The 26517-nt window shown below is 39.3% G+C and overlaps 1 protein-coding gene across 1 annotated transcript in view; it reads left to right on the top strand.

Annotated features, from left to right (window-relative positions):
* Nucleotides 1-2424: 2424 nt before the first annotated feature.
* GABRB1 (gamma-aminobutyric acid type A receptor subunit beta1) overlaps nt 2425-26517 on the top strand; it is a 95371-nt gene continuing 71278 nt past the window's right edge. Inside the window, exons 1-4 of the mRNA XM_042871107.1 lie at nt 2425-2487; nt 3210-3412; nt 3487-3578; nt 3736-3803. Of these exons, the coding sequence (XP_042727041.1) occupies nt 2425-2487; nt 3210-3412; nt 3487-3578; nt 3736-3803 (426 nt within the window). The remainder of the gene's footprint in view (nt 2488-3209; nt 3413-3486; nt 3579-3735; nt 3804-26517) is intronic.

Raw genomic sequence — 26517 nt, 5'->3', positions numbered from 1 at the left:
TTGTCTTTTCTATTAATCTCTGCAGTTACTGTCTCAAAGACCTGCATCTCCAGACTCTACTGCTCTTGAAATAAGCCGAGGCTCCCACACCTGGGATGAAGAAACAGAAGATTAGCAGAATTGCTTCCTTCAGGTAGCATGGAGTGGGACATGCAGACACACTGCCAGTGGAGGGGTTCTGATATTAGGCATGCAGTGCTGGACTAGTGCTCCTCCAGAGGAAGCCAGCTCTGCAGAGTTAAGGATGTTAGGTGAATGGTAAAGACATGCAGCTGGAAGGTCTACAAAGGGATTTCAAATTAGCATTTCAGATGTTTATTTGAAGTGACTAAAAAGTCACTAAATTATTTTGGCTATGGATACGTAAGAACAATTTTTGTCCTAGAGTTCTTATTAAATATATTCTTCTCACTTTATTATAAAACTAAGAACAATTCACACTCTGAAGATCTCAGGATAAAGCACAAGTTCACTGTGACACTCCACAGCTCTTCTTGGTTGTTTTTCTAGTGCTCTGAAATCCCCAGAGCACACTAGAATTATCTCTAGCTTGCTATTTTCTGTCACCCAAGAAGACTGCTCACTAGCTGCATCTGATTCAAGGGATTACTGTAGGTATAAAATGACAATAGCATTAGCTCTAGCAGATCAAATATGTGACCTATTTTGTTACCAATCGCTTTTAAGTAATACATATTTTTTCACCTGCACATGTAGTCATTTCACAGTTCGTAGGTTTTGTTTCATAGTTTTCAAACCTGGTCATTTACCCTATTTTTTTACAAATTTAAAATTTTCATCTTAAATTGTTAATATATTTTATCAGTAAAATTACTGAAAAAGACCATTTGCTCAGCGCCAAGTAAGAAAAATATTTATCCCTCCTAATTCTCATTTTTCTTTGACATAGGGGATATGCAGTATAACAAGCCCCATAGCCTGGTGGGAAACAGCTGTCTGATAATGAATAATCCAAAGAGCCTGCTTTGCCTTATGTTTGTTGGATTTTTTTTTTTTTTTTTTTTTTTTTTGCCTTATGTGCACACTGTGCCAATGTAAAGCAGTTTTGCTAATTAATGATGCTGCTTTCACACTTACCTCCAGCCTTGCTTTCACCCAGTAATTCTCCCTACTAACTGGAGAACAATAAGTCCAGTTAGACCACCTGGTTTATGAGCATCTTGTTTCTGCAAATCCTTGGGTCTGATTACTCAAGCCAGTCAGCAACACAAATATTAACTTTCAAAGTCTGTATCTCCACATATAAAGAGCAAGGAGTGAAGCATGGAGCTCCCCCTCTCCATTTTGAGCAGGTATCATGGGGACACACCTGTCCTCCTTCTACATTTAAGATGGGATAACGTATCACTAGAAAGAGATGCATAATCATCACTTTCACAATGTTTTTTTTTTCCCTAGTTTTATTAAAAAATCACAGCCTTCCTTCCTACAGAATGCATCCACTGAAAAACAAGGATTTCCTTCTTTTTTCAATGATTCCAATGATACATTCTTCTTAAGCAGCTGATATTATCTGAGCAATGCACTGGCTTTTTATACTGTGCACTTTCTGATTTCCAAATGAAAAAGAGCACTGAGATAAAAATGACTTTTAATAAACTGGAAACATTTCTCTGCATGAGAAAAAAGGTTTCCTCCTGAAAATCTATGCATCTCTCTCGTTGACCCTGTCAATACTAAGCTCAGTGCAGAAATGAGCAGGAGAAGAATTTGCAATTATTATCAGCAATGTTTTAAAGCACAACCTGATTTCCAGCAATGCAAAGCAACACAGACCAGAGTCACACATCCCTGCGTGTCTGACTTTTAGGGCACTCAGGCAACTCCTGGAGTCCAGAAGGCCACACAGGGAACCTATCAGGTTTCACTCAGCCCAAGCTGGAGAATAAAATCTAGAGCATATGGAATCATGCATTGCACTTTTCTGAATCAAATTTATTGGCTGCAGAAGAAGCTTCAGTTTCATAAAATCAGACCACCAAGTGTCTCATCATCTTTGATAGCTTTTAGAACATGTCTGTGATAATATAAGGCCTATGAAAGTTAGCCTCTTAGAACATGTCTGTGATAATATAAGGCCTATGAAAGTTAGCCTCTTTGCCACAGTCACTCATTTTAGAAGTCATGGTTCTTTATCACAGGTATTAAAGAGCTGCAGAAGGATACTAGGATGTCTAATTTTTTATTCAAATGAAAGACAAGATTCTGCTACACTGGTGGCCTGGAGAAGCACACTATGTTTTCTTTCTAGAAATAAATCTTTCAAGAAGAAAACAGAACCTCAGTATTCTTTACACATCCTATAAAACCACAGAGTGTTTCAACTGATAGTATATCAGAGCACAGAGGTTCTGCTGTTAATAATAATTCAGCCTTGGAAGCATTTGGAAGATAAGTTCCATCATGGCGCCATCACCCACCCCAAACGAGCCAGAAAGGAGCCTTCTTGCTGCTTGCTGTGGCCATGTAATGTCAGCACTCTTGAGGTGTGTTGTTCAGAGCCCCACACAAATCCCTGCTCTCAGCCCCCAGTCACTGAGGTCCTTCCCAGCATTCTCTTTGCACAGCGAGGTGTCTGCAGCTGCTTTCAGAGCCCAGCTTAGATCCCAACCACCCCAAAAGGAGCTTCAGAAACGCACCTCACACTGACAGGCTGCCAGCAGAACAGCTACTCTGAAGCACAGTTGCCTTAAACCACACACAAATGAGAATTTACATAGGATAATCCCCTGCGCTCACACCTTATGACAGATTTTAGCAGGCCAGACAGAGCAGGCATCTCCTTTTAGTACAGCTGTAGTTGACTGCCACACAGCTTTTGGCAAAGTTAGAATTATGTAGAAGACAGAATGCTGCAAAGCATCAAGAAGACCAAAGGGACTCCAGTCCCACGGAAAACCCTCATTTAGGGTTTAAAAGAAACCAGGTAACTTTATCAGGACCGTGTTTTCAAACTTTTAGTACATGTCGAGTGCTGCATGCTCAGCAGCACCAATCACACCTGATCACCAATACAACTACAGCATACAATAATCATGACTAGAAAACGTTAAGAATTCACAACAGCAACGCCGAAGTTCCACCGAGTTGAGCTAGGAGGTGATTAAAAGAGGAAGAAAAGAAAGGTGCGTTCATTGCAGCAGCCCTCACGGCCAAACAACAGCACTCACGACACCTGCGTTACGCAGGCTAACAAAGATACCGGCGCCCACGGCGCTCCGCTCGGCGCATGCGCTGCGCTGCCGGCAATTGTTGCTCCGCTCCGTTCCAACTTGCAGTCTCCCCCGAGAGGCGTAGGCGCGGCCGGGGCCGGGATGAGAGCGGCGAGGGGGGGCGGCCCATGGGCGCTGTCGCTGTCCCTGGTGCTGGCCGTGGGGTGCGCGGCGCGCAGGTGAGCGCTGCCGGGTCGGGGAGGGGCGCGGGGCAGCGGCCGCCTCCCTGACTTGGTTCTGCTCCTTCCCGCAGCGCCGATGAGCCCAGCAACATGTCCTACGTGAAGGAGACGGTGGACAGGCTGCTGCACGGCTACGATATCCGCCTCAGGCCTGACTTCGGAGGTGAGGCGCCCGCACTTCTCGCTCCCCGGCCCGATGACTGGCGGATCTCCGTCTAACAACGGCTCCCGCACTTCTCGCTCCCCGGCCCGATGACCGGCGGATCTCCGTCTAACACCGGCTCCCGCTTCCCCTCCCTCCCTCCCTCCCCCCCGCGCAGGTCCGCCCGTCGACGTGGGCATGCGGATCGAGATCGCCAGCATCGACGTGGTGTCGGAAGTCAACATGGTGAGTAGCGGCGGGACGGGGTTGCGGGGCGCCGAGCCCTCCGCGTTATGGCGCCGCCTGCCGGCAGCGTCGCAGCGCCGCGACAGCTTCGCGTCCGGTCTCCGCCGGCAGCATGAATTCCGCGCGGCCGCCTGTAGCGGCGTCGGGGCTGCTAAGAGCAAGCCCGGATTCGGGGCTGCCTACCGCAAGGGAGAGCACATGCTGCACAATAGACGAGCACGTCGGGGTTGCTAGAAAAAGCTATTTGCGCTGTTGGCGTAATGTTTGCATGCTTAAGCAAGCGCTCCACATGTGCTCGCTGCCGTGTTCGAAATGCCTGCAGCAGGTCTGAGGGTCTGGGCTCTGCTAGCGGTGGTTGTTCACACGGTCAGCAGTTGAGTTTAGAAATGTTGGGGTTGCTTGGCTGTAGCTGCACAGGGATAGGTCGGTTTGTTTTTGTGTGTATTTGCTTTTTTAATGTAAAATGGCACTGAATAAAAGCAGCAAAAAGTAAACAATATGAAGCTTCTGCAAAAACAACCCTTCCCGTAGAAAACTGTTGTAGATTAAATGCACAACCATGTCCCCTCTCCAGCTATCAAAATTAGAGAAGTCCCCAAGGTACAGGTGTAAAAGGAGTGTCATTTGATTTCAACTCTGCTGCTGAGTTCCAGCTGACTAGAGATGCAGGCTTGGAGAGCAAAACTATGTACAGTGGTTGCCTCGTTCAGTAGTCTTTTCCCAGAAGAAACTGAAAAATCATCAGTTACAATTTTGAACATTTTACAGAAATGAAGGCATTTTTGCTCTCTCTTTTTTCTTATGTTCGGTCTCATGAAAATCTAAGATGCTTTTTTTCCTCTTTTTAGCTAAAAGAAGCTTAAAACCTTATATTTCCATTCTGATCATCAGTTTATTTCACACAAAATAAAGAAGGGGGGGGAGAAAAAAAGTAATATATGCCTGTTCAAAGTAATTTTCTCATGTGTTTGCTTCATATAATAAAATTAACAGTTGTCACACAAAATTGAAAAGAGATGTTTTTCTCTTCGTGCTCTACATACAGGGTTCTTACTTGTCACTGCTAGATTTTTTTATACACTTAACAGAATTTGGTGGCCCTGCTAGGCAGGGGGGTTGGAACTACATGATCCTTGGGGTCCCTTCCAACCCGGGTGATTCTGTGTGATTCTGTGTGATTCTGTGGAGGGAGGAGTCTGGCCACTTTGCATGGAGCAAACTGGACTCTGCAAAACATAAAGAGAGCATGATAGAGGTATCAGCTCTTGGAGTTCCTGTTGCTACTTTGTACTCTGGTGGTGGTCATGGTAGGAACTGTTCAGATGAAGCAGGGAGTTTCTTTAGGTCTGAACCGTCGAAGAACAAACAAACTCCAAACTATTTCTCCCACTCTGTAACAGAATCACTGCTTCTGCAAAATGGTGTACCCTGGGATAACCGAATACTGCCAACACCATCACCAAAATACCTGCTCAGTAAAGTCAAGTGTCAACACCTGAAATCCTGTTAATTCAAAGGGGATTAGATCTGACAGTTTCCAGTGGCAGTGTCGAGGGGTAATAATCGCGTAGCACTGGCTCACAGCATTTCTGCTTAGCTCTGAAGGATCCAACATGCACCCCTATTCTCCCTTCCAAACCTTGCACAGCCCTTGGGAAAGTGTAATTTGTTTTTTAATTATGGAAAGTTGTATGCTGGATGTTTTTTGACTGCTAAGAGGGGCAGCTTGACTAAGATGGGTCAAAAAAATCAAAATATTTTCATTACGTAAAATGCCACATCTTTCCCAATGGAAGGAAGCAACCATTCCTAGGTAAGGCCAGAAGACCATTCTGTTCAATCAGTCTCACACAGGAGTAGCAGGGGCAGTTGTCTCATGCCTGGGCTCTCCTCAGTCATGTAAAACCTAATTTTCAGAGTGTCAGAAGCAGCTGTTCCAAATCCTGGTACACACTGATGGGGTTAAGCTTCCTATTCCAGTTCCAGTGCTTAGATAAGAGTAAAGATTTTTACTTTATCTCTGTACCTCTTCAGTGAATTAGATGAGAATTTGTCTTGGCTGTAGGCTGTCTGCCAAGTCAACAGGCAGATTTGTATGTACAAGTCATAGTGTAAAAAGTTGAAATATAGACAACAGAACTATTGTGAATTCTGTGAAAACCAATAGTAACAACTGTTCAATCAGGCAGCTTGTCTACCTGTAGCCTCTTCTCTAAATATGCTAAACTATTCTGAAATATTCTACTGAATTGTCTTACGTGAAACAAGCAGGAGAACTAGGATGTAAAAGACCTAATGACCAATGCTCTGTTCAAAAGCTACTTATTTCCAAATATAAAATAAGTTTTAAACTCTTTCCATCAGATTTTCCCATCCTTGCTACACTAATTGGGATTTATAAAGCATTTGCTTCCAAAGATATAAAATGATTTTTCGCTTTGTTTCAATTAATGACAGTTCACCTAATTTTCATCCATGACAGAGTTCCCTTAGAAGAATTCTTGGGACTCACACAAATATAGTGATTTTATTAAGAACCTCACCATTACTGAATCTATTAAATTTCTGTGATATGCATTGTCTGGTTTATCATGATACCTTTATGCTATTAAGAAGAGATGTGTATTGCACAGCAAGAATGAACATGGGCAGCACGATTCACAGTAACTACCTTCAAGATCCAGGGCACGCAAGCAAATCAAATGCTCTATCTACTAGAAAATAGTTGAGAAGTAGCTGGAAAAAAAACCAACATCACATACAATACATGACGATTTTCTCTCTAAAATATTTTTTTCTACTGAGCAGGTGGTCATACCTTTATCATAGTGAAAAAGTAGCTGTACGTGCTTGGAAAACCAATGCACTTGAAAAAGAACCTTTTATAGAGAAGTCAAGAGAGATGCAAAAAAATACATTAGTTCATTTTGGGAAACTCTGTACTTAACCTACCATACTGATTTGACATTGGTTTGTGTGATACCAGATTGCAGGTTTTATTTCTGAGCAAGAAGAGGGAAAAAAATGTTTCCTTGTTCTTTGAAGTGAGTGATATAATTTTTTATCTTCTTCACACCCAATATTCTTCCCATGCTTTCTCCTTGAGAAGTCTGTCTCATATACTGTCAACATACCTGTTGAAAAACATATGACTCAGAAATAATTTAGTTTAAACCACTCATTTTTACATCCTTTTGAGAAACTGATGATATCCCAACTACATCTCTTTTTTGTTTTCCATTCATTTCATGTGATACCACCCTCTCATATTCTTTTATCTTTCCTGCTTTTATGATTATACGTAAGAAACTGAACCAAGAAACAGAATTTATCTTCTGATGCATTTTTGATACCTTGACTTATGCTGAATGAGGAAGTTATGTTTTGTGGCACAGAGCAGATCCATATCATGACCCCATCACTGTGATAGATTTGAGGAACAAAGTGTCTCTCGCAGCACAAAAGCTCCACTGCTCATGTTGTCAGATATCTTTTTCTACTATGTTTATCTCACTTTTCCTGGAAGCAATGTAGTGCTTTAAGGCTACTCCCAGACCTACTGTTGAAACACTAGTTTACGCTGCAAATGAAATCCAAGATCAAAGCACTTTCTGATGCTACTTTGGAAGTTTATAATCAGTCTGAAGGCTCAACTACTTTAGTGCATTCAGGTCACCATACTTTGTTCAGTTTGGGTAGTGAACAGTTCTGCAAGTGTGGAAAACTGAAAAACAAACTCCTGTGACACCATGACCTATATAGCAAGGGTCATCTTTATCTTTAGCACGGATCATTCTGGAAGGCCGCATGCTTTTTCAGTTTGAACTTTCACAGAGTCGTTTTCCACATAGCAGTGTTGATGTGCTTTAGTTCTTTTGAGATCTTCACAAGTTTGCTGTTCACTGTTTATCACCAATGCAACAACACAATTCACTTCAAAAAAGACAGAAATCAGTATGTACAGAAAATAAATAAAGCATGTTTCAGAGCATCCTGTGATCATCAGGAATCCAGAATTAACATCAGAACCAAGCAAAATTAATGAAATCTTTGAACAAATATCATGTACAATGTGACGCAGAGGGTTATGGATCCATTCAGTATAAAAGGCTGTTGGCATCCAGGGCTGTGTGACCAAAGCACAGATAGTAGGTCAGGGGAACTTATTATCTCTTCTTGGTGCTCACTAGACTACATTTAATACTGCATCTGGTTCTGGGTCCAGCCCAGTTATGTGATACAGAACTGATGGTAGTTCAGTGGAGAGCAACCAAGCTGGGTTGCTTGCTCTAGGATCTGGGACTGTTCTGTCTGGAAAGAAATGGTTCTGAGGGCACATTCTCAGAATCTGTGAAGAAGTTACAGAGAATATAGAGCCAGACATTTCACAGAGGTATGTGCCATGATGGGAGATGCGAAGTGAAACCAAAGAGGATCAGAGTTGGATGTAAGGAAACGATTATTTTCTATTCTGTGAGGACAGTCCAGGAAACAAACTGGATGCTCGGGGAGATTGCAGTTTACATTGTTGGTAGCCTGTAAGACCCAGCTGGATCAAACCCAGAGCAACTGGGTCAGACTTCATAGCTGAGTTACTTTATTTTATAAAATCATAATTGTTTACTACATTCGGGAAACAAAACTCCCCTTGATATTAATAAGCATTAATTCAACATTAGTTGGCTGCGCTTAATTCCAAGATCTAGGACTATCACACAAGACTAACTTGTCAACATATGCATATATATAGGCAAATGTTTTCAAATTTGCCTATAGATGAAAGGCAAGCACATAGATGCCTCTAGAGGTTGGAATAATAGAAGTGCTTCCTATTACTTGAGGGCTGAACCTGTAAATGGCAGAAGGTATTCTCTCTCAGTAGTTACCTACTGAATCTTACAGAAGCTGTGTTTTGGTTCAGGATATACAAAATTATCATAAGCAAGCAAATAACAGTTTGGAAAGATTCTTCCTTTGATATTTTTTTTTCATAGTAATTTTGTATTACAGAACACCACCACTGCAGCAAATGCACTATGGCACATTTACAACAAAATGCACAACAGCTTCCAGAAAGTTATTCATTAATATCCAGCACAACTGCTTATATTAACTGCCCCAGTTCTCAAGGTAATTTCATCTTTTCAATTCTTGCTGTATATTTTTAGACTATTACATATATCTATGGGTTACCACATTTTAGTAAATTCTTATTATTTAGTTCAGGATAAAATAATGTTTTGTATTAGTGAAGAGAAATCAAGAGAAGACTAGAGTAATATTCAAGACAAATATACCACAACGCTGTCCACAGCCCAGGACCCCATTTTAGCCTTCCTTCCCAGGGGCTAGTTTAAGCTCTCAAGCTGAGTAAGGCTTAGAACCACTCTTAGTTTGCCCATTACCTCTGTCAGGCCAGCATTTGTACACTAGACTCCAGCTATTGACCAACTTCTATGTATCCTTGCACGTTATGTTAAGGCACTTATTGCAGGCTAAGGGACTCTTCAGCTGTGTTTATTGACTGCCTGAAGTTTCACACGTTGTCTTGTCCCTTCTCACTGGCTGGGTTAAGTACTGAGAAAGCAGGATATTGGCTGCTCTGAATGTCAGACTAGAAAACCATCTCTCTTCTTGGCAATTTCATACCAAAATGAATTCCTTTTCCATAGATCCCTTCCTTCACAGCAGCAAAATCTTCTTTATTTGAATCTCAAGTTTGGTACATGGAGAACGGAAAAATCAACTTCTTCTGCTCAGTCAGGAAGGCAACAGAAGCAATCAGATTAATTGCAATGATAATAAATGCAAATCCTCAATATAAATACATCCATCAGACAGTATTCATAGAGATTACATTGATTTTTAAAAGTGACATAAAACTCAACAGTTCTTTATGAAAACTTGTGTCCTGCAGTGCAGAAGAAGGGAGAATTACTTTCTAGTTACAGCATGAAGGACATGCAAAGGATTTGAAATGAATATTAATAAGAATGTTCAGCAACTGATTTTTTCCAGCAAATAAGGAAAAACTAGCCAAGTAATAATATATAAAGGTCAGATCATTTCATCACTGTCTGCTTCAAATGTAAGTAATTATGTTAACAGTGAAACATGGAGTGAATGTAGAAATCAACATCCTGAGGTTAAGCAGCGAGGTCACTGTTATTCGATGTCATGTTGGGCTGTTTTTCATTTGAATACAGAGCTAAGTGATACTTCAACAAAATTAACAAGTACACAAAAAGGATAAAGTGCTTCATATGACCCAGAAAGGTCAAACATATGACTCAGAAAGTGGTCCCTTCCAACTGAAGCCATTCTATAATCTTAATTTGTTTTTAAAATCAAACTAAACTGAGAACAGCTTCAAGGTTAATATAAGCAATATACCAAATCCTTTTTTCCAGCCTGACAGGCACAATACTTCACAAGTTTCCTTACTTCAAGGTTTAAATGAACTAGCTATGAATGCCCTTCATAGAAAATATGATTCTCTTATTTGATGTTAAAATCACAGTTGCCCACAGGCAGTTCTTCCAGCTTTCTCAATTTCTTCTCTCTGGACACAGCAGGTGGCTTACCCTCACTACTTAGCTTTTCTCAAGGGTTGATAAGCTCAGTTCTGACCTATGTACTTCATACATCTTTTAGTCCAGGTTTTACACCTGACACCACATGGTATCCTGATATGTCTATAGTGGAGGCAGATCGTATAAACCCTGCAACACCCACATTTCTGAATAGAACAGACAGTATTCACACTTCCCATTTGTTTAAAGCACATTCCAAGTACGCAGCACAAGATTACAAATGATAGAAAACTATCTAGCTGGTCTGTTGAACTTTAACAACGTTTTTTATAAGCTGCGTCTTGCCTTCTCATTTCTCCTGAACCTGGAATAAAAAGTAAATAAATAAATAGGACTGAAACGTGCTGCTATTACTGTGACAAACTGCCAGAAATAGCTGCAAAGAAAAGGACCACACATTTCCTTAATCATTCTCCAAAACACTTCTCCTTCCAGGTCTCACTCCTAAAATCTACAGTTAATCTTATAGCAATGGGAGGCTTGTAATGAGACGGATTTTCTCATCCCATAACTGAAGGTCACATGTTTTCTCCAGATGTTTTGTGCATCTGCATCAAACAACACGCTCACATCGTGAGCACTAAAATCTTCTTGCTTGGGCTCTGTTAGCCTCCACAAACCTCACAGTTCAGTAGCACAAACACACTGAGGGTATTCAGGGTCACAAATGATACTTTAGTAATTGAATTGCCAACAACTCACACAAAGGACCCATTTACTGTAATTATCATTTCTCTAAAAAGAAAAAACGTCTCTGTAAAATTCAAAGTCCTCCCAAGAACCTGTTGTTTCTTTAAATGAATGTGTAGGTAGGTAGAACAGAGAGCTTAATTAAAAGTTTGTATCTTTATTTTCTTTCTTTTCACTGCCTTTTTTATTCTGATTCTGGAAAGAAGAGAATATCGGAAGCTCCCAAAGTAAGCATTTGCTTTTATAAGGAGATTGAAGGGGCGCATTTCAAATGACTGCAGAACTTAGTGGGTCTTTTTAAAATCAACTTTATTTTTTACTCTATTGCCTGTTTTCTGTAATTCTTCTAGGCTGTTCTCATACATTCTCTTCTAACTGCTGTTCAGGTAACACCTGGAAGTAAAACTGAGGAGTCAGGAGAGGAAATAATCACACCATCATTTCTCCCTGACATGTGAAAAGATTCCCAGCCTCAGGGAAGGAACAGGAACATGCTCCAAAGCTACCACCAAAAAAAGACTTGCTCCTGTTTGCAAGATGCCAGGTAGTCTGAGACAACATCTGAAGCTACAGAATTAAGCCTGAAGATTTCTGTCATTCAGCTGGTGATGCTGAATGACGGAAAACTGTGCTTTGTGGAGTGCTGTATTCCAAGCAGCAGCTGCTGCTGGGAAGAGGTTTCTGGGATGTCTCATTCCTTATATTAAAGTATGCTGTTTTGAAGCGTAGTGAAACCTCAGAAACCAGCTAAAGGATTCTCAGTTGATGACAGAGTCCAAGGTGGCTACCAGAAAGGTTTTATACTTGAATACTCTCTAAGAGTCCTTTTCTTCTTTCTAGAAGAATTCTGGATCTAAAAGAGGTGCACATTTGGGCTTCTAAAGTTCCTCTTCCCTCACATGAAATACTATCTGTAATTCTGATGGCACTCCAGAAAGTATATTAAAATGAAATTGTTTCTACCCCAAAGGCAAAACTGTTGCAAATATGTCCTCTAAGAAATTTGCAGCAGCAATCGCTGAATAATCTAGCAGAATAATACCAGACAATTGCAAATCACAGAATGGCCCTGGGTTGGAAGGGACCTCAAGGATCATGAATCTCCAACCCCCCTGCCACATGCAGGGCCACTAACCTCTACATTTAATACCAGACCAGGCTGCCCAGGGTCCCATCCAATGTGGGCTTGAACACCTCCAGGGATGGACAGGGCATCCACAACCTCTCTGGGCAGCCTATTCCAGCACCTCACCACTCTCTCTGTAAAGAACTTCCCCCTAACATCCAACCTAAATCTTCCCTCCCTCAACTTAAAACCATTTCCCCTTTTTTCTAAGCAATAGCTCTGTATTAAGATTTTCTTATGCTGGAGATGGAGAAGGTAGATTAGACTTCTTGCCTATTGAGGCTGACAGTGTCCTTTCAAAAGTGCAGTGCTGGTTTTGGCCAAAGCGGTGTCACACTGAGGTTTGCTGTATCTTCTGCTAAGGAAAATGCTTGATTGTTTGGGTTAGGTCATGAACAAGTAAAATGGAATCTAAAACAAAAAGACAGCTTCTAGAAAGCTGCATTATCACTTAGCAAGATTGAATTGTAAGGTTTTAAATGCCTGCAATAGAATACATAGTTTCAAAGCGAAGATTTCAGACTGCCAAACATAATTAAAGACTGGAATAAGTGTTCTCCATTAAAATTCATCAATCCATTTGGCTGAGATGAAGAATTTCAGTTGAGTCTGTTTTAATTATCTATAGAATGAACTGAAGAGACAGCAGTTAAAACTGCTGAAACAGATAGATGGTGTCTAAATATTGTTCAGGATCTTAATCATACTAAAAGAAGAGTGCAGTTATTTCCCCAGCATGTTTTTAATCAGAAGAGCCTTTTAAGCACAGGTGAAATAAAACAAATACCAGACAGCTGCAGGTGTTCATGCTGAAATATCTCAGGAGCTTCTAGGAGACTGCTCCTTTCCAAAAAGACTAGATGCTGATAGTCCCATTGATCTCAGTGAAACTGCTCATGGGTAAAATTTGTTACACCAGTAGAAGTGCATGTTCATTTTACCAGCTTATCAGTTTCTTTAGCAGTTCGTATGAGCACTCCAGCTCTCCAATTACAGCCGTTTCTAAACCTTTGTTTTGTTATAATTTTCTGTATCCTTAATTTTTGGCATGAGAGAATAACCAAGCCTGGAATAAGAACCTTTCCCTGTGTTCTTCTATGCTGATTTATCCTTTCTTTGATCAATTTGCTTGTAAACCATTCATCCTGAATACCAATACACTAGCCAAGGAGAGGCTCATATAGATGAGGTTCAAAGGCTACATAAATATAATATATTGCATCTCACAGACAGTAGAGTTTTGTCACTGGCTTGCTATGAAAGGAGTGAAACATGGGATTAGCAGCCACCTATAAATTCAGGATTTATTTTATCCACTGCACCAGGACTGACAGAAAAAAAAAGAAAAAAAAAAAAAGTAAGCTTTCAGAACATCAATAACATGCTGGGATCCAAATCTGCAATGACAGACTTCATAGTTTGTTAAATGCTTTGTGGATTCTTACACTAACAAGAAGCAAATATGGTGCCAATGCAGTAGCAATTTGAAATGAATCCTGCATAGAAATTCAACTCGCACTGCCAAGAGAAATGATTTTGTTTTCCAGAAGCTCACCAATAGTATATATTATTGAGATCTCAAGGAATACCACGTCATTTCCTTTTCATTATTCCTAGCAGAAATTTGGAGTAAATAAAAAGGAGAGGATTACAGTTACCAGCATAAGTCAGAAAAATACAGTGTAAGAACAACCTACTAAATAGCAGGTTATTAAACAGGAACCAGTCAGCTTACAGTAGCTATTTTAGCTCTTCTCACCAGCACAGCATGGTTTATCAGAGAGAGAGAAAGAGAGAGGCTCTCGGAGGAGACTTTTGCACTGTATAAAATTATCAGTTCATGAAGACAATTTCAAATACAAAAGTAAAAATTTAATTCATTCTAGAGAGTCTCATCCTAGACATGGGATCAAGAAGAGAAGATTACAGAGAAGTCTTATGGTGGCCTTTCAGTACTTAAAGGGGGCCTATGGGAAAGCTGGATAGGGACTTTATCATGGAGTGTAGCAACAAGACAAGAGGTAATGGTTTTAAACTAAAAGAGGAGAGATTTAGATTAGACTGCAGGAAGAAATTCTTTGCTGTGTGTGTGGTGAGGCTATGGCACAGGCTACCCAGAAAGCTGGAGGTGCTCAAGGCCAGGCTGAATGGGGCCCTGGGCAGCCTGAGCTGTGGGGGGGAGGAAAGAGGGGAAAGGGCAGCCCTGCATATAGCAAGGAGGTAGAACTGGGTGGGCTTAACTATTCTATGACTTTATGGTCTTTTTTTTTGATCATTCATTTTCACAAGTATATTGCCACATAAGCATTATTTACAAGCTTTAAAAGTCACAAGTGAGAGTCTCTTCCATTATTTGTAGAGATTAGTGATTTTTTTATTTATATATTTGTATTTAAATAAATTAATTAGGATAAGTCCACAGTTTGGAGAAGTATGTGGGAATTAATTCTTTTCCCTCCCAGTGAGCATGACCGTCACTCAGAGGAGGTCACAGTTCCAGAGGAAAATATAGTAATTCAGCTAGCTTGAACAGTATGCATCTTAGAATGCAGAAGCCTTAGATTTCACTCTTTGTTCAGCAGATCAGTGCCATCAGTAGTTAAATGTCACGTTATAGAAAAAAAGACAACAGACTCAGGATGACATCTATGGTGGAACCATAAGCCAATTTCAGATCCTTACTCAGACGTGCATGGCTGTGGACACAGAGCAACTCCTCTGGCCCTTAATTTCTCCTCTGTTACAATTCATGTCTCGCAGGGATACTGTGAGAATTAAACTCATTGTGTAAGAGCTTACTTGGACAGTGGACAAGTTTCTGTACACTCAGATGGAAAGAAAAGACATACAGCCTGCAGCTAAAAAAGAACATACCCCCTGTGACCAGTAATTTCAGTGAACCATCATGGCTTATGACCCAGCTGGTCTGCTCCAACATCTCCAAAACACTATTTCTGCAGTACTGACAGAAATTTATTTTTTACTTAGTGAGAAACCCCAAGACAGCGCGGGATGTTGCATGGTAATTACATTTTCCTCAGTGGGATTACTGAATGACATATTGTGATATATCAAGAGGCAACTGTGAATTCAACTTGAGTCAGCGCAGTAGACTTTGCCCTGTACAGTATGTTTCCAGATGAACAGTGTGAGTGCAAGAACAAAAGGAAGTTACTGAATATGTCACAGCATCACATATCCTTCACCAGCATTAGATTTCAGAATACACCTGATTCTGGGCTAGCCTGGGAGCACATTTTTACTTTATTTACTTTACATATACTGTTTGCAGAATGGATTCACCTACTGGGAGAAGGCAACAATTATACTCATTTGTAAAAAGAACAATGCATGTCAAAATACAGAATTAACAGTTTTTTTCCTATTTACTCATTTACATCACTAGCTGCCTGCCTCTTGTAACAGCAGATAAGCAACAGCCATGGCTCTTTTGTGAACAGGCTATTTAATTGCATTAAATGTTAGATTTACTCAGTTTTTGGGACATTGCAACAACATCCAACAGCAGAGGGCTCTACTAGTCATTAAAGAGGTTGGGAAATTTTCATGTGTATCCCTGATAGTCTCACCATTTTTGCAAAAATTGCAAGAATAATATCTGGGTCAGAAGGAGCAATAGAAAAAAAAAAAATTTTTTTTTCAGTTTCACATGTATTTACCAGAGCAATTACTAGAACGTGAGCAAAATTTCCCTCCCATGGACAAGATTTTTCCTTTGGGTATTTGTGGTAGAGTTTTAATACACACTAAAAACCATAGCTTTCATGCAAAATGCGTGTCTTGAAAGTTGAAAAAGTCTTTCCTGATCTGCTGTTCTCTTTTCTCAAATGGCCACTTACTGGGTTCTCTGTCACATCCACGTCTGGTGTGCTTCCTCAAAAATAATCCTTAGCAACTCTACATTGCAATTTCAGTAATTTCAACCCTTTGGTCTCTTGAGTAAATTATGTCTGTGCTAGGAGCAACACATTTACAGCCATTCACAAAGGCAGAAACTATAATATTCATATCAATGCAACATCCCGCACTCAGTCAACCTTCTGGTTATATCATCCCACAGGTGGGCTCATGAGAAGATTAATTTGCCACAGAGATTATTTGCAGAAACATTGGTACACCCCATAGATAACAGATTTTGTGATTCCCCTCCCCCAGGATACTCAGCATCTTGTAAAACTGTGCTTTAAATAGCAGTTGAACAACACTGAGTTAAAAGAAGAACAGTAAGTGATTTACATTAAATTCTTCTGTGAAAAGACTTATGAACAAACCGGGTCAAGATGCTATATCACAAAAGGTGCTTTGCTGGCATAAATTATTTCTCATCACATTTCCAGAGTTCTGTGGCTGAGTTAAGATTTGAACCAATGTCTGGAGAAAAAGTGTTTTGACCATTTAGTCTCGGGTTTATTACAGACATGAAACAAACAAGTTCCTGGGCAGGCAGTATATTTTCCACAGCATGACTGCTAGTAGATAGGCAACTTTTATATGACTTTCCACATCAGTGCCACAGATGAATTTGTGTGCAAGTCTGAGTGAAAATAGTTACAAGAACAGAAGTAAACACACGCTTTTAACGTCAGCAAACCATTTCATTTTCTCAGGTTTGGGTTTCTCATTGCATACGCCCAGGAGACAGTCATAAAGTTACATATATGTTATTGTTCATACTCAATAGCATTTTTTCTGATACACAAGATTTGCATGATGGGGCAGCAGTGTAAGGGCTCACCACGTGTCCTATTCATTGACGTGGATATGAGCAAACCTAACACCTCCATGGCAGATGAGAAAAGGGACTTCTGGCAGAGAGCAGGAAGACACCCAGCTGGTTTTTAGTTATGGGTTTGCTAAAATTGGCCTGTGCTTTGAGAGATATTTTGAATTAAATTTCATCATTAATATCTAGTTCCATAGATAAAATTATAGCATTTTAAAATGATGCTGAATGGGAGGAAAACAAATGGTGAATGAGTCTTTGGCCTAGATGGAAAGACATAGCATAGACTTAGATTGACAACAGTGCTTAAAAAAGAAAAAAAAAAATCTCCAGAATTTCTGGGTTTCGTGAGGGTGGGAGGTATGTTTTTCTGAAGTGCAATATAAACATCAAGCAAAAATACGTTTCTTAACAAGAAATGATCTAATACCTTGATAGCAGGTACGTGCAATTTCTCAGTTTCTTTGTAGTCTTGATGTACCCAGGAAGTCTCACTGAAATTCGCATTCACAGAATCAATGATGAAAGAGTATCAAATACTTAGTGAAACGTACTGAAGAAATGATCTGCAGAAAGAATACGTAAATAATATTTTAATAAGTATGTAGAGCATTCTGGAGTCAAGTGCAAGTACTTGACATTATATTATATTCAATTCTAGTACAATCAAATTTCAAAAATTCAATACATTTTCCTTAGGTTGAAAGATGGTTTATGAAAAAATAAATCTCTCAGAGGATGTAACATTAAAAACTAAATGCAAAACAGTTATGAGCGCTGCTCCCAAATAAATACCTCCGTGAATTTCCCATTAAAGAAAAAGTTCAAGAAGCACTACTTATGAGTAAAATGATGTGCACTGTCTTTTGGGATTGGAAAGCTGTGATACTTCTGGATTTCCTGGAACTTGGACAAGTCATCAACTCTGACCACCACATCAAAACATTGACTAAGCTGAAGGCTCAAACTTCCAGAATTAGACCAGCAAATAGGACAACCTTTTTCTTGCATCATAATATCACCAGACTCCATACCAGAACACATTCCCAATCTTGGCCAGACTGCCTTACCACACTTATCCCATAGTCCAGATTTGGAACCTTCTGACTTCCATCTGTTCAGGCTAATAAGAAGATTAACTGTATGAACAACATATTCATAGCAATGATGCCATTATTGCAACTGTGAAACAACGGGTCACCCTCTTCGGTGCAGATTTTTATTACTATGGAAATGCAGGCTCTTATTCATCACTGGCAAAAATGCATAGCTAATGATGGTGACTATGTTGAAAAATGGTGCTTTGTAGCTGAGAACTTACTCTATCTAGTGCTATTGTGATCTTTGAATCTGTTGTAGCTCCTGTAAAAATAAACAGGAAGCATTACTTTTAGAGTGATAGATACAGTAAAAGGAGAATTCACAGAAGTTTACAAAAGATGAAAATCAGCTTTTTAGAGTGTGCTATACCATGACTGTGAACAAAAGGTTTCAGCTTGATATTTCTTCTTGTTCTATAGAATGTTTTGTGAATAGACAGTGCCAAATTTTCCTTGTTTTTTAAACCAGGCAGTTTAATCAGCAATAATAATCAGCAAAATAATCAGCAGAGTGGTATGAATTTTACTCTTAGGTTTACTGGCTTATGTATTTGAACACAAGATTTAAACAAACAAACAAAATCAGTGAGTGCAAGTAAAACATTACATCTCAATTTCTATATCCCTCCATAGCGTTCCATGGCAAAAAAATAAAAAAATAAAAAATCCTCTCTGGGCTAAAAAGTAAATGAAAACATAAGGCAATGCAGCAAACCAAGTTCTCTCCTACAGATTTTATAAGCCAATCCTTCTGTGTTGGTGACAACTATTGTTTATTTAGCATGGCATCCTGTGTTTTAAAATGGATGTTATTTGTTCTTTTACATATGGGATCCTTTGGAAAATTCTCCAGTTGGCATTTCTTGCTGACAAATTGTCCAAAACCTATGAATCTATCCCTTGCCTCCCACAATAGCTATTTGCCACTGGTGGAAGATAGAAGAGATGATCAACAGCAGGGAAGCAGCAGGAGTTGAATGCACAGAGCTCCCCAAGCAATGCAACCTCTGGAAGAAAAAAAAAAAGAAAAAAAAACAAAGGCTCTTTAGAAAAATAAAAAAATATAATCACCCCCACAAGAGATAAAGAAGATAAGAAAGGCTGGCCACAATTAATTGGCAAGAGCTTAAGCAATATGATGAGTCAGGTAGAGAAACAATAAGTGAAACAAGGAACTGTGCTGGACAGGGATCAAGGACATCATATGTAATGTTGCTGGGGATCTCCAAAAAGTGAGTATTGTTTTCCTCTGAGGAAGGATTAGAAAGGAAGCTTAGATTCTGGGTAGTCTAATTCAATTCCTAAATCAGCAATAGATATTTATGTTTTATCCAGCTATATTACTTTCCTTTACCAAAGACCAGAGCTTTCCAACACATCAATTATGACAACATTCAACAGATTTATTATTGAAATACTGGAATATCACTATGAGATTTTGTGGTATCTGATTTTGTTTTTAAAGTGAAGTTATCTAAATGACCTTTAGTTGATAAGAGGTAGACTCACACAGAACGGTTTATTGCTCTGTACAGTGTATTTCTGCCTCTTTATTTTTCTGTTTTGTCAGGTGACTATGATTTCCTTGCAATATTTTTATGTCATTGAGAAGACTTTTTTTAATACTCATAACATGAGTTACTAATGACTTGAAAATTCATTGTTCAGATGTTTAGGGGAAAATGGTTAAGAGGTTTGTTTTACGAAAGGAAATGCCTACAAAGATGCAGTTTTGTTGTACACATTTTCTTCCTCTGACTATAAAGCTAAGAGAATTAACAGTATTTACTGGATTTGTACACATTGGTAAAAATATATATAATGTTTATGGAGCCTCCACATCTCTGAATGTTCTTTCCTGCAAGACTTAGGTAGCTGTAGTCCAATTTCTGTCCAACAGAACAACAAGAAAAAAAAATAGGATTTTTGTTTTCCCCAAGCAAGTCTACTTGGAATATTTGTCAAATCAGTAGCACCATTTGCTTCTGTGGTGAACTGCAGAAAGAAACTTTGACTTTCTTTCCGATTTATCATCCAATAAGGAATAAGTTCTGGAAGCCATAACAAAACAAAAAACCTTCTGAATTAAACAAAGGTAAGACTGGATAACGTAGACAGAGAAGGGCAAAGATGGTTAGCATAGCACTTCATCACAGTTCTGTGCATTCACTGTGAATACAGAATGGTTCAGCTGAGGCGATAGTTTTCCTTTGATGTCCAAAGCTGTCATTAAAATATGTCCTCTTCAACAATTAAACTAACTTGTTAAAAGGTGTCAGTAAGTGCTTTCTCATCGTCATGCCGTACCTTTTGAGAGTGAGGTAGAAGAGCCACTCTATACTTTCTTTTCAATATGGCTATTTAAAGGTCATTTAAATTTGGAACAAATTGATGATGAATTAAAGCACGCTCTTTCCTCAACCATTTTACAGTCATAGCTTTTGTAACCTTGGTTACTTTGGCTCAGATAGAAGGCAGGAACTGCAAAGACACATTCCCAAACAGAAATACTGTAACCTCATTCCCAATCCCATTCCAATGGGAACGATCTCAGTAGGACTTAATTTTTCCATGTAAGTCAACAATAACTCCATTTATACCACTGAGTTACATCAACAGGGAAACTGGTAACTCTCTTAAGAATTACAAAGACAAAATCACTTAATTGTGAGGACAGGCTGAGATCTGGGGCTCTTTGGCTTGGATAAGAGAAGGCTCCAATGGGACTTTATAGTGACTTTCCAGTACCTGAAGGGGGCCTACAGGAAAGCTGGAAAGGGGCTTTTTATTGGGGCATATAGCAAAAGGACAAGGGAAGTGGTTTTAAACTGGAAGAGTGTAGATTTAGACTAGATATAAGGAAGGAGTTCTTTACTGTGAGGGTGATGACACAACTGAAACGTTGCCCAGCGAGATTATGGATGCCCCTACCCTGGAGGACTTCAAGATCAGGCTGCATCGGCTTTGAGCAACCTGGTCTAGAGGGAGATGTCCCTGCCTATAGCAGGGTGGTTGGAACTAGATGATCTTAAAGGTCCAATCCAACCCAAACTGTTCTATCATTCCATGAAAATGCTGGCATCTGTAGCATTTTGAGGTTTCACATAGTACTCAAGCTAACAGCTAACATTATGATGATGCTGTTTTTATCAGTACAGCTAAGAAACCCTGGGAAGTGCTGATTAAACTATGCACTTGATAAAAAACTTCTACAGAAGCTATAGAATAGGATTGATACATTAATAATTATAGCTCACTTAAGCTGGCATGACTTAATATTATTTGTATAATGACAAGTTATAATCTATTTGTCCAATAAAATGTGATTTCAGGCAAACAAAGCTGGAAAATGTCTCACTTTGAGAAGGATTTTTAAATCTCATTAACCAATCAACTGCATCCTTGAAAACCAATGAAATCTTCAAACACATTTTAAGACATTCTGACAAAAAGACTCACACTGCCCTGAATAATGTGAAAAGCAACAAAAGATCAGTGATTACAGGCTAAGTATTTATATTCCAGGTTTTAGTTGGATGATTATAAATTCTTCAGATTGGAAATTCCTCAGATTCATTATGTTCACACTGCCAAGAATTACTCTAATGTAGTAGGCGAGAATTACTCTATTGCTGCTGACTGCCAACAGTAATTCTATTAATTCAAAGAGCTAATGACATTTACTAGTATTGCCATGATGTTTATTGCTTCTTTGAAAGTATGTGGGAATACTTATTGGTGCATCATTCTAAACAAACTAAATTGAGACTGAGTAGGTGAATGGCACCTGCACTCCTGAATTATATGCTCTGCATCATCATACACAGCATGAAGTGTGCTCATCCAGTGACAGAGCCAATCATCAAGCCAGTACCCTTCTAGGCTTGTATTTTTGCATAATGACAATAAATAGCAACAATAAATGACAACAATAATACAAAGATAAGGGTTTGATTCTGGAAGAAGAGCAGCTGAAAATTGCAGTACTATCACCAAAATAAGTCCAGGCTCAGCAGAGCATCCCAAACTGTAGCTGCACTGTTTCTGTTTCAGAACAGACATAGATCAGAAGCAGTTCAGGTTGTCTGTACTGAGACCTGGTGCATCAGAACATGCACCAGGTGATGAAACTATTATGTCAAATGGGTGGGCAGAGAGCTAAACAAATGGAAGTCACCTTCATAACTTTGAATGCCCAGGGTGTACGCATCCAAGCCAGGGATATCTCTCAGAAAAGGAAGGTGCAGTAGGTTTTCTTAGCTGCCTGCAAGCTTGAACAGTCATGCAGTATATTATGTACACTCATTTGCCAGCTATAAAGTAACAGGTTTCATTCCTCCCTGAGGAATTCTGAAACAAAATTATCCTGACACAGGGCTAAGGAGCTCCTGTGGAAACTGTTCTGTGATTCTTATTTTTTAAAAAAAAAGTGAGAAAAAAACGTCTGCAGTCCAGCCCTACCCTGGCAAATGTCTAATGTTAAATATACACTAATTTCAGATAAAAAATGTTTGCCTGTGCAGCTTTGGGGGGGATATACTCTTTCCCAAGGAGTTTAGCAGAAATCTAGCAAAGTTACAAAATAAGAATGTGTGAAAACTCCCAAATAAAGAGTTCTTTCTTCCCCCTAGCAAGAAGCAGAGACTGAGCTGAAGCTTCTTCTTTCATTCAGAAATCTGTTCAAGTTATGTAAGCATGCATACTATTGACTTTTCAGCATACAGCATTTACATAGCCACATTGTCAGAAGAGGTAGGAATGAAAGGTTAAATAATAAAGATTTTTTAAAAAGAAATAATAATTAATGCTTGAGAGGTCTCTACAATGAAGTCATAAAAACTCCCTGGAAAGATGCAAGAAGTTTCTTCGACAATTACCTAAACAGATGAAATCCCTCTGTACCAAAAACGCACAGGGTTTGTTTTTCAGATGCCAAATTTCATAACGAAGTTCTTTCTCAAATAAGTGTGCTAATGTTTAACAGCAATACAGCAATACTACAGGGTTTGCCAACAGGAACATGTCTGGTTGTTACTGATTTTGTTGTGTTTATCCAGTCCTGTAGCAGAGACTCATCAAAATACACAGCATCAGCAATGCTAACCAAACTACAAAGACAGCAACTCTACATGGGCTGGCTGAAATGGAAATTGCAGACAGCTGTGTTCCACTCACCTTCCTCTAGACACCAGGGTAAGGGCTGAGATCACAGGCTTTGTATCAACAGGGCAAGCAGCAACAGTTGGCACACGTGAGCACACAGCAGAGAAGACAGGTAGCTCATTCAACCTTTGCTCCCAGCCTGCATAGGTACTGGGTACATGAAAGAGTCATTCTTCTGAGGCTGTGAAACTGAATTTTACCAAAATGAGTAAGTTACTTTTCAATCACTCTCAAGGCAATAATTCTTAATTTTATTTGCACCAATATGAAATATGCAGCCAACTCAGTACTTGTAGACAGACACAAAACAGCACAGTACACCTCCCATGCACTTTTCATAGCAGAAGGCTAAAGCTCTTGACAAACCATGGCACAAGGAGAATCTCTGCTACTGTTGAGCATGTCATGAGAGTTTCTAAGATGTGACTTCACTGTGGTGAATCCTTAAGCAACAAGGAGCAGCCTCATATCATATATGCTTAAATTTTCTATGCTTAAATGCCTTCCTATGTTTAGACTTCCTCAAAACTACGTTCTGACTCCAAAGGTCTTCTTACTCATTGTTTCTGAATAGTGTGAGCATTGGCCCAGAGGGAACAAGCAACTTATGCAAATACTCAAACCCATTCTGGAGGAATCACTTCAGCGTCTCAAGGGGACTGAGATCCTCGGCTGATGCTGCCATCAGCCCCAGGAAAGCAGCATCTCCCTGCAGCGTTAGGCTCAGTTTCATAAAGTAAATTTGCTGCATCTCTTACCTGTTTAGAAAAAATAGTTTTATTCTTTATATAAGCTTTTTTCATTTCTTCTCCTGCCTGCCAATATTCTTTCCAGATATTGAAATCAAACTGTGAAGGCTCAAGATGTATGAACTAAACTATTCCACAGGCAGAGATACGTACTGCGAGCCTTGTTTATTTTCCAAGATGGAAATTCTAAGGCCAAAGCAGAGCTACTTATGTGTTAGCAGTCTTGTCTGTATCAGTCATCACAGCTAATTTGTAGCAAGTGATCAATTGATTCATCCTCACTCTGAGGTGTCAAGAAAGTTGTGATGAAAGGCTCTTCTACTGCATGCGCACAAATAAAATAAGCTCACATAAAATGGGATTTAGTAAGTGTAAAAAACATGTTTGTGTGAGATAATGAGCAAGGGAAAGAAGATAAAAATCAAGAAAAAATCTGTAGCAAAAACTGCACTTGGATATTGTCTCCAGTTCCATCTTTATCATCTGGAAATGGCATGACAGAAACACACTTGTGTACATTTAAACACCTGACCACACAGAGTGGTCCCAGTTGCATAAGAATGTAAAGCAATGAAAGCGTTTTGGAAAAAAATAGTATCATGTGTTGTAGTTAATTTCATACTCTCCTTGTGCACATTATTAAAACATTCACTAAATCCTTCTTTCTTGTGGAGTTTAAAACATGCTTGTTCAAATATGATTAAAATTGCATGAATCTTAGAAAGTTACTATTAGAACATAGGCTGTATAAAGAGGATAAATCTGTGAATGACCTTCAAGGATTTTTTTCCTCATCTGTGCTAATATTAATGATGTGCCACCCACATAAAAGCCAGAGAAATACTTATTAGTGTTACTAAAATAAGCACCAAAAGAATTGCTACCAACGCAGTCATTTCAACAGACATCAGTCCATTACAGCATCATGAAGCCTACTTTGGATTGCAGTGAACAATGTTTTCCAAAGCAGGGAATACCAGGAAGACAGAAAAATTCATAAACACTGCACGCACCTAAACTCTCCAGCCATGCTACCATTTTAAACATTGTCATTAATTGTCAGCATATTTTCTGTGAGTTTTTGTTGTTGTTTTTTAAACTATTTCTTGTATTTACATCCATCTTTCACACCCCTTCATAAAGTCCTTTCCCCAGCATACCCAGCCAGAACTTCCCTTTGCTAGGACAGGGCATTACACACCATGGCCGTATCATTGCCTTCAGGTGATAAACAGGGCACTACCTATCTAAGCATTTGATTTTTCAAACACAGAAACATAGAGTCAAGAGGAAGTAGAATCTCATGCACACTTCAGATATTGTCACGTTAAATTTCTACATGTCATTTGTGTAATTAGGTCATAAAAGTGCTAGATCTGAGTAACGTTGGATGCTGTCAGACTTGCAGTGCTGAGCTGAATGGAGGTTGTACGGTTCTACTGCATGCATTTTGAACTGAAGTTACCTTCAGTTGAAGAAAAGTTCATAAGTCAAAATTAATGAGACTGGAATTTGAATGAGTAGTGGCAGTTAAGAGACCCATTACAACACATCAATTACAAAAAGACAGACACTACACATTTTCCTGGCCAAAAAAAAAAAAATAAAGTGCTTCTTCCAAGTAAACACGAAATAATAATAATTAAAAAAGCACTTCATTAATATTGGACAGGAAGAATGCCACAGCTTACCTGCTCCCTATACTTAAGACAGTATAAATGGTGCAAGTGGTAAAGCTTCAAAACACACAGGTATGTCTGACTGAATAGAATCAGGCTCATTGAGTTCAGTTAATGTCCAAGCTGAACAGACTGTCTATGTTATTGCAAGAGGTTTCTTTAAAATAGTTTGATCAATAAAGCAGCTGCTAGAGACAACAGTAGTGAAAATTCCTTGTAAGAAACACACCATTTTCTCTATACTTGTTTACTTCAAATTTACTATGTGCTTTGGATTTGACTAGGACTAATGTTATTCCAAGAATCTCCTCTAAGCCTGTATGCGTGACAGATCATTGTCCTGTCAAGATTCTCTGTTTGCTCAAACACTAGTGTTTCTGAATCACTATTTATAATTTTTTATCTCTTCCAGTATTGTCCACTGGAAAGAGGGCATTTCTGATTTAATTTTTCCTCTACTCTGAATGAGAGCATCTCTCCAATGATTATCATACACTGTAATCCAACGAGTAGACTGAGATCATTCTGCCCCATATCTCATTGGTGGGAAAAATTCTTTTATCTTGGCTTCATCTCTGTCTTCATGTGACGTAACAACAGCTGATACAAGATATATTAAATAAAGTCATATGGTAAACCAAGAACTATCAGTTCAAACAAGTGAGTTCAATATTTAAAGCCTTCACTGATGAGCACTGGCAGTGGCTGTCTTCTTGGCTATCAGTACACTTCACTTGTCTTACTACACACTCGCTACCCCTCTCACTACTTCCCCTCTAAGTTCTTTTTCTGCAATGCCCTCCTCCTAACGTCTGTGGTTTCTCACCCTAACAAGTGGGAAAGTGCAGGCCAGTCAGGCTCAACACACTA

Source organism: Lagopus leucura, unplaced genomic scaffold, assembly GCF_019238085.1.
Source record: "Lagopus leucura isolate 7727_CA_CO unplaced genomic scaffold, USGS_WTPT01 Super-Scaffold_100004, whole genome shotgun sequence".
NCBI lineage: Eukaryota > Metazoa > Chordata > Aves > Galliformes > Phasianidae > Lagopus > Lagopus leucura.
The sequence above is the reverse complement of the archived record's forward strand: the minus strand, read 5'-3'. Positions and strand labels throughout refer to the sequence as shown.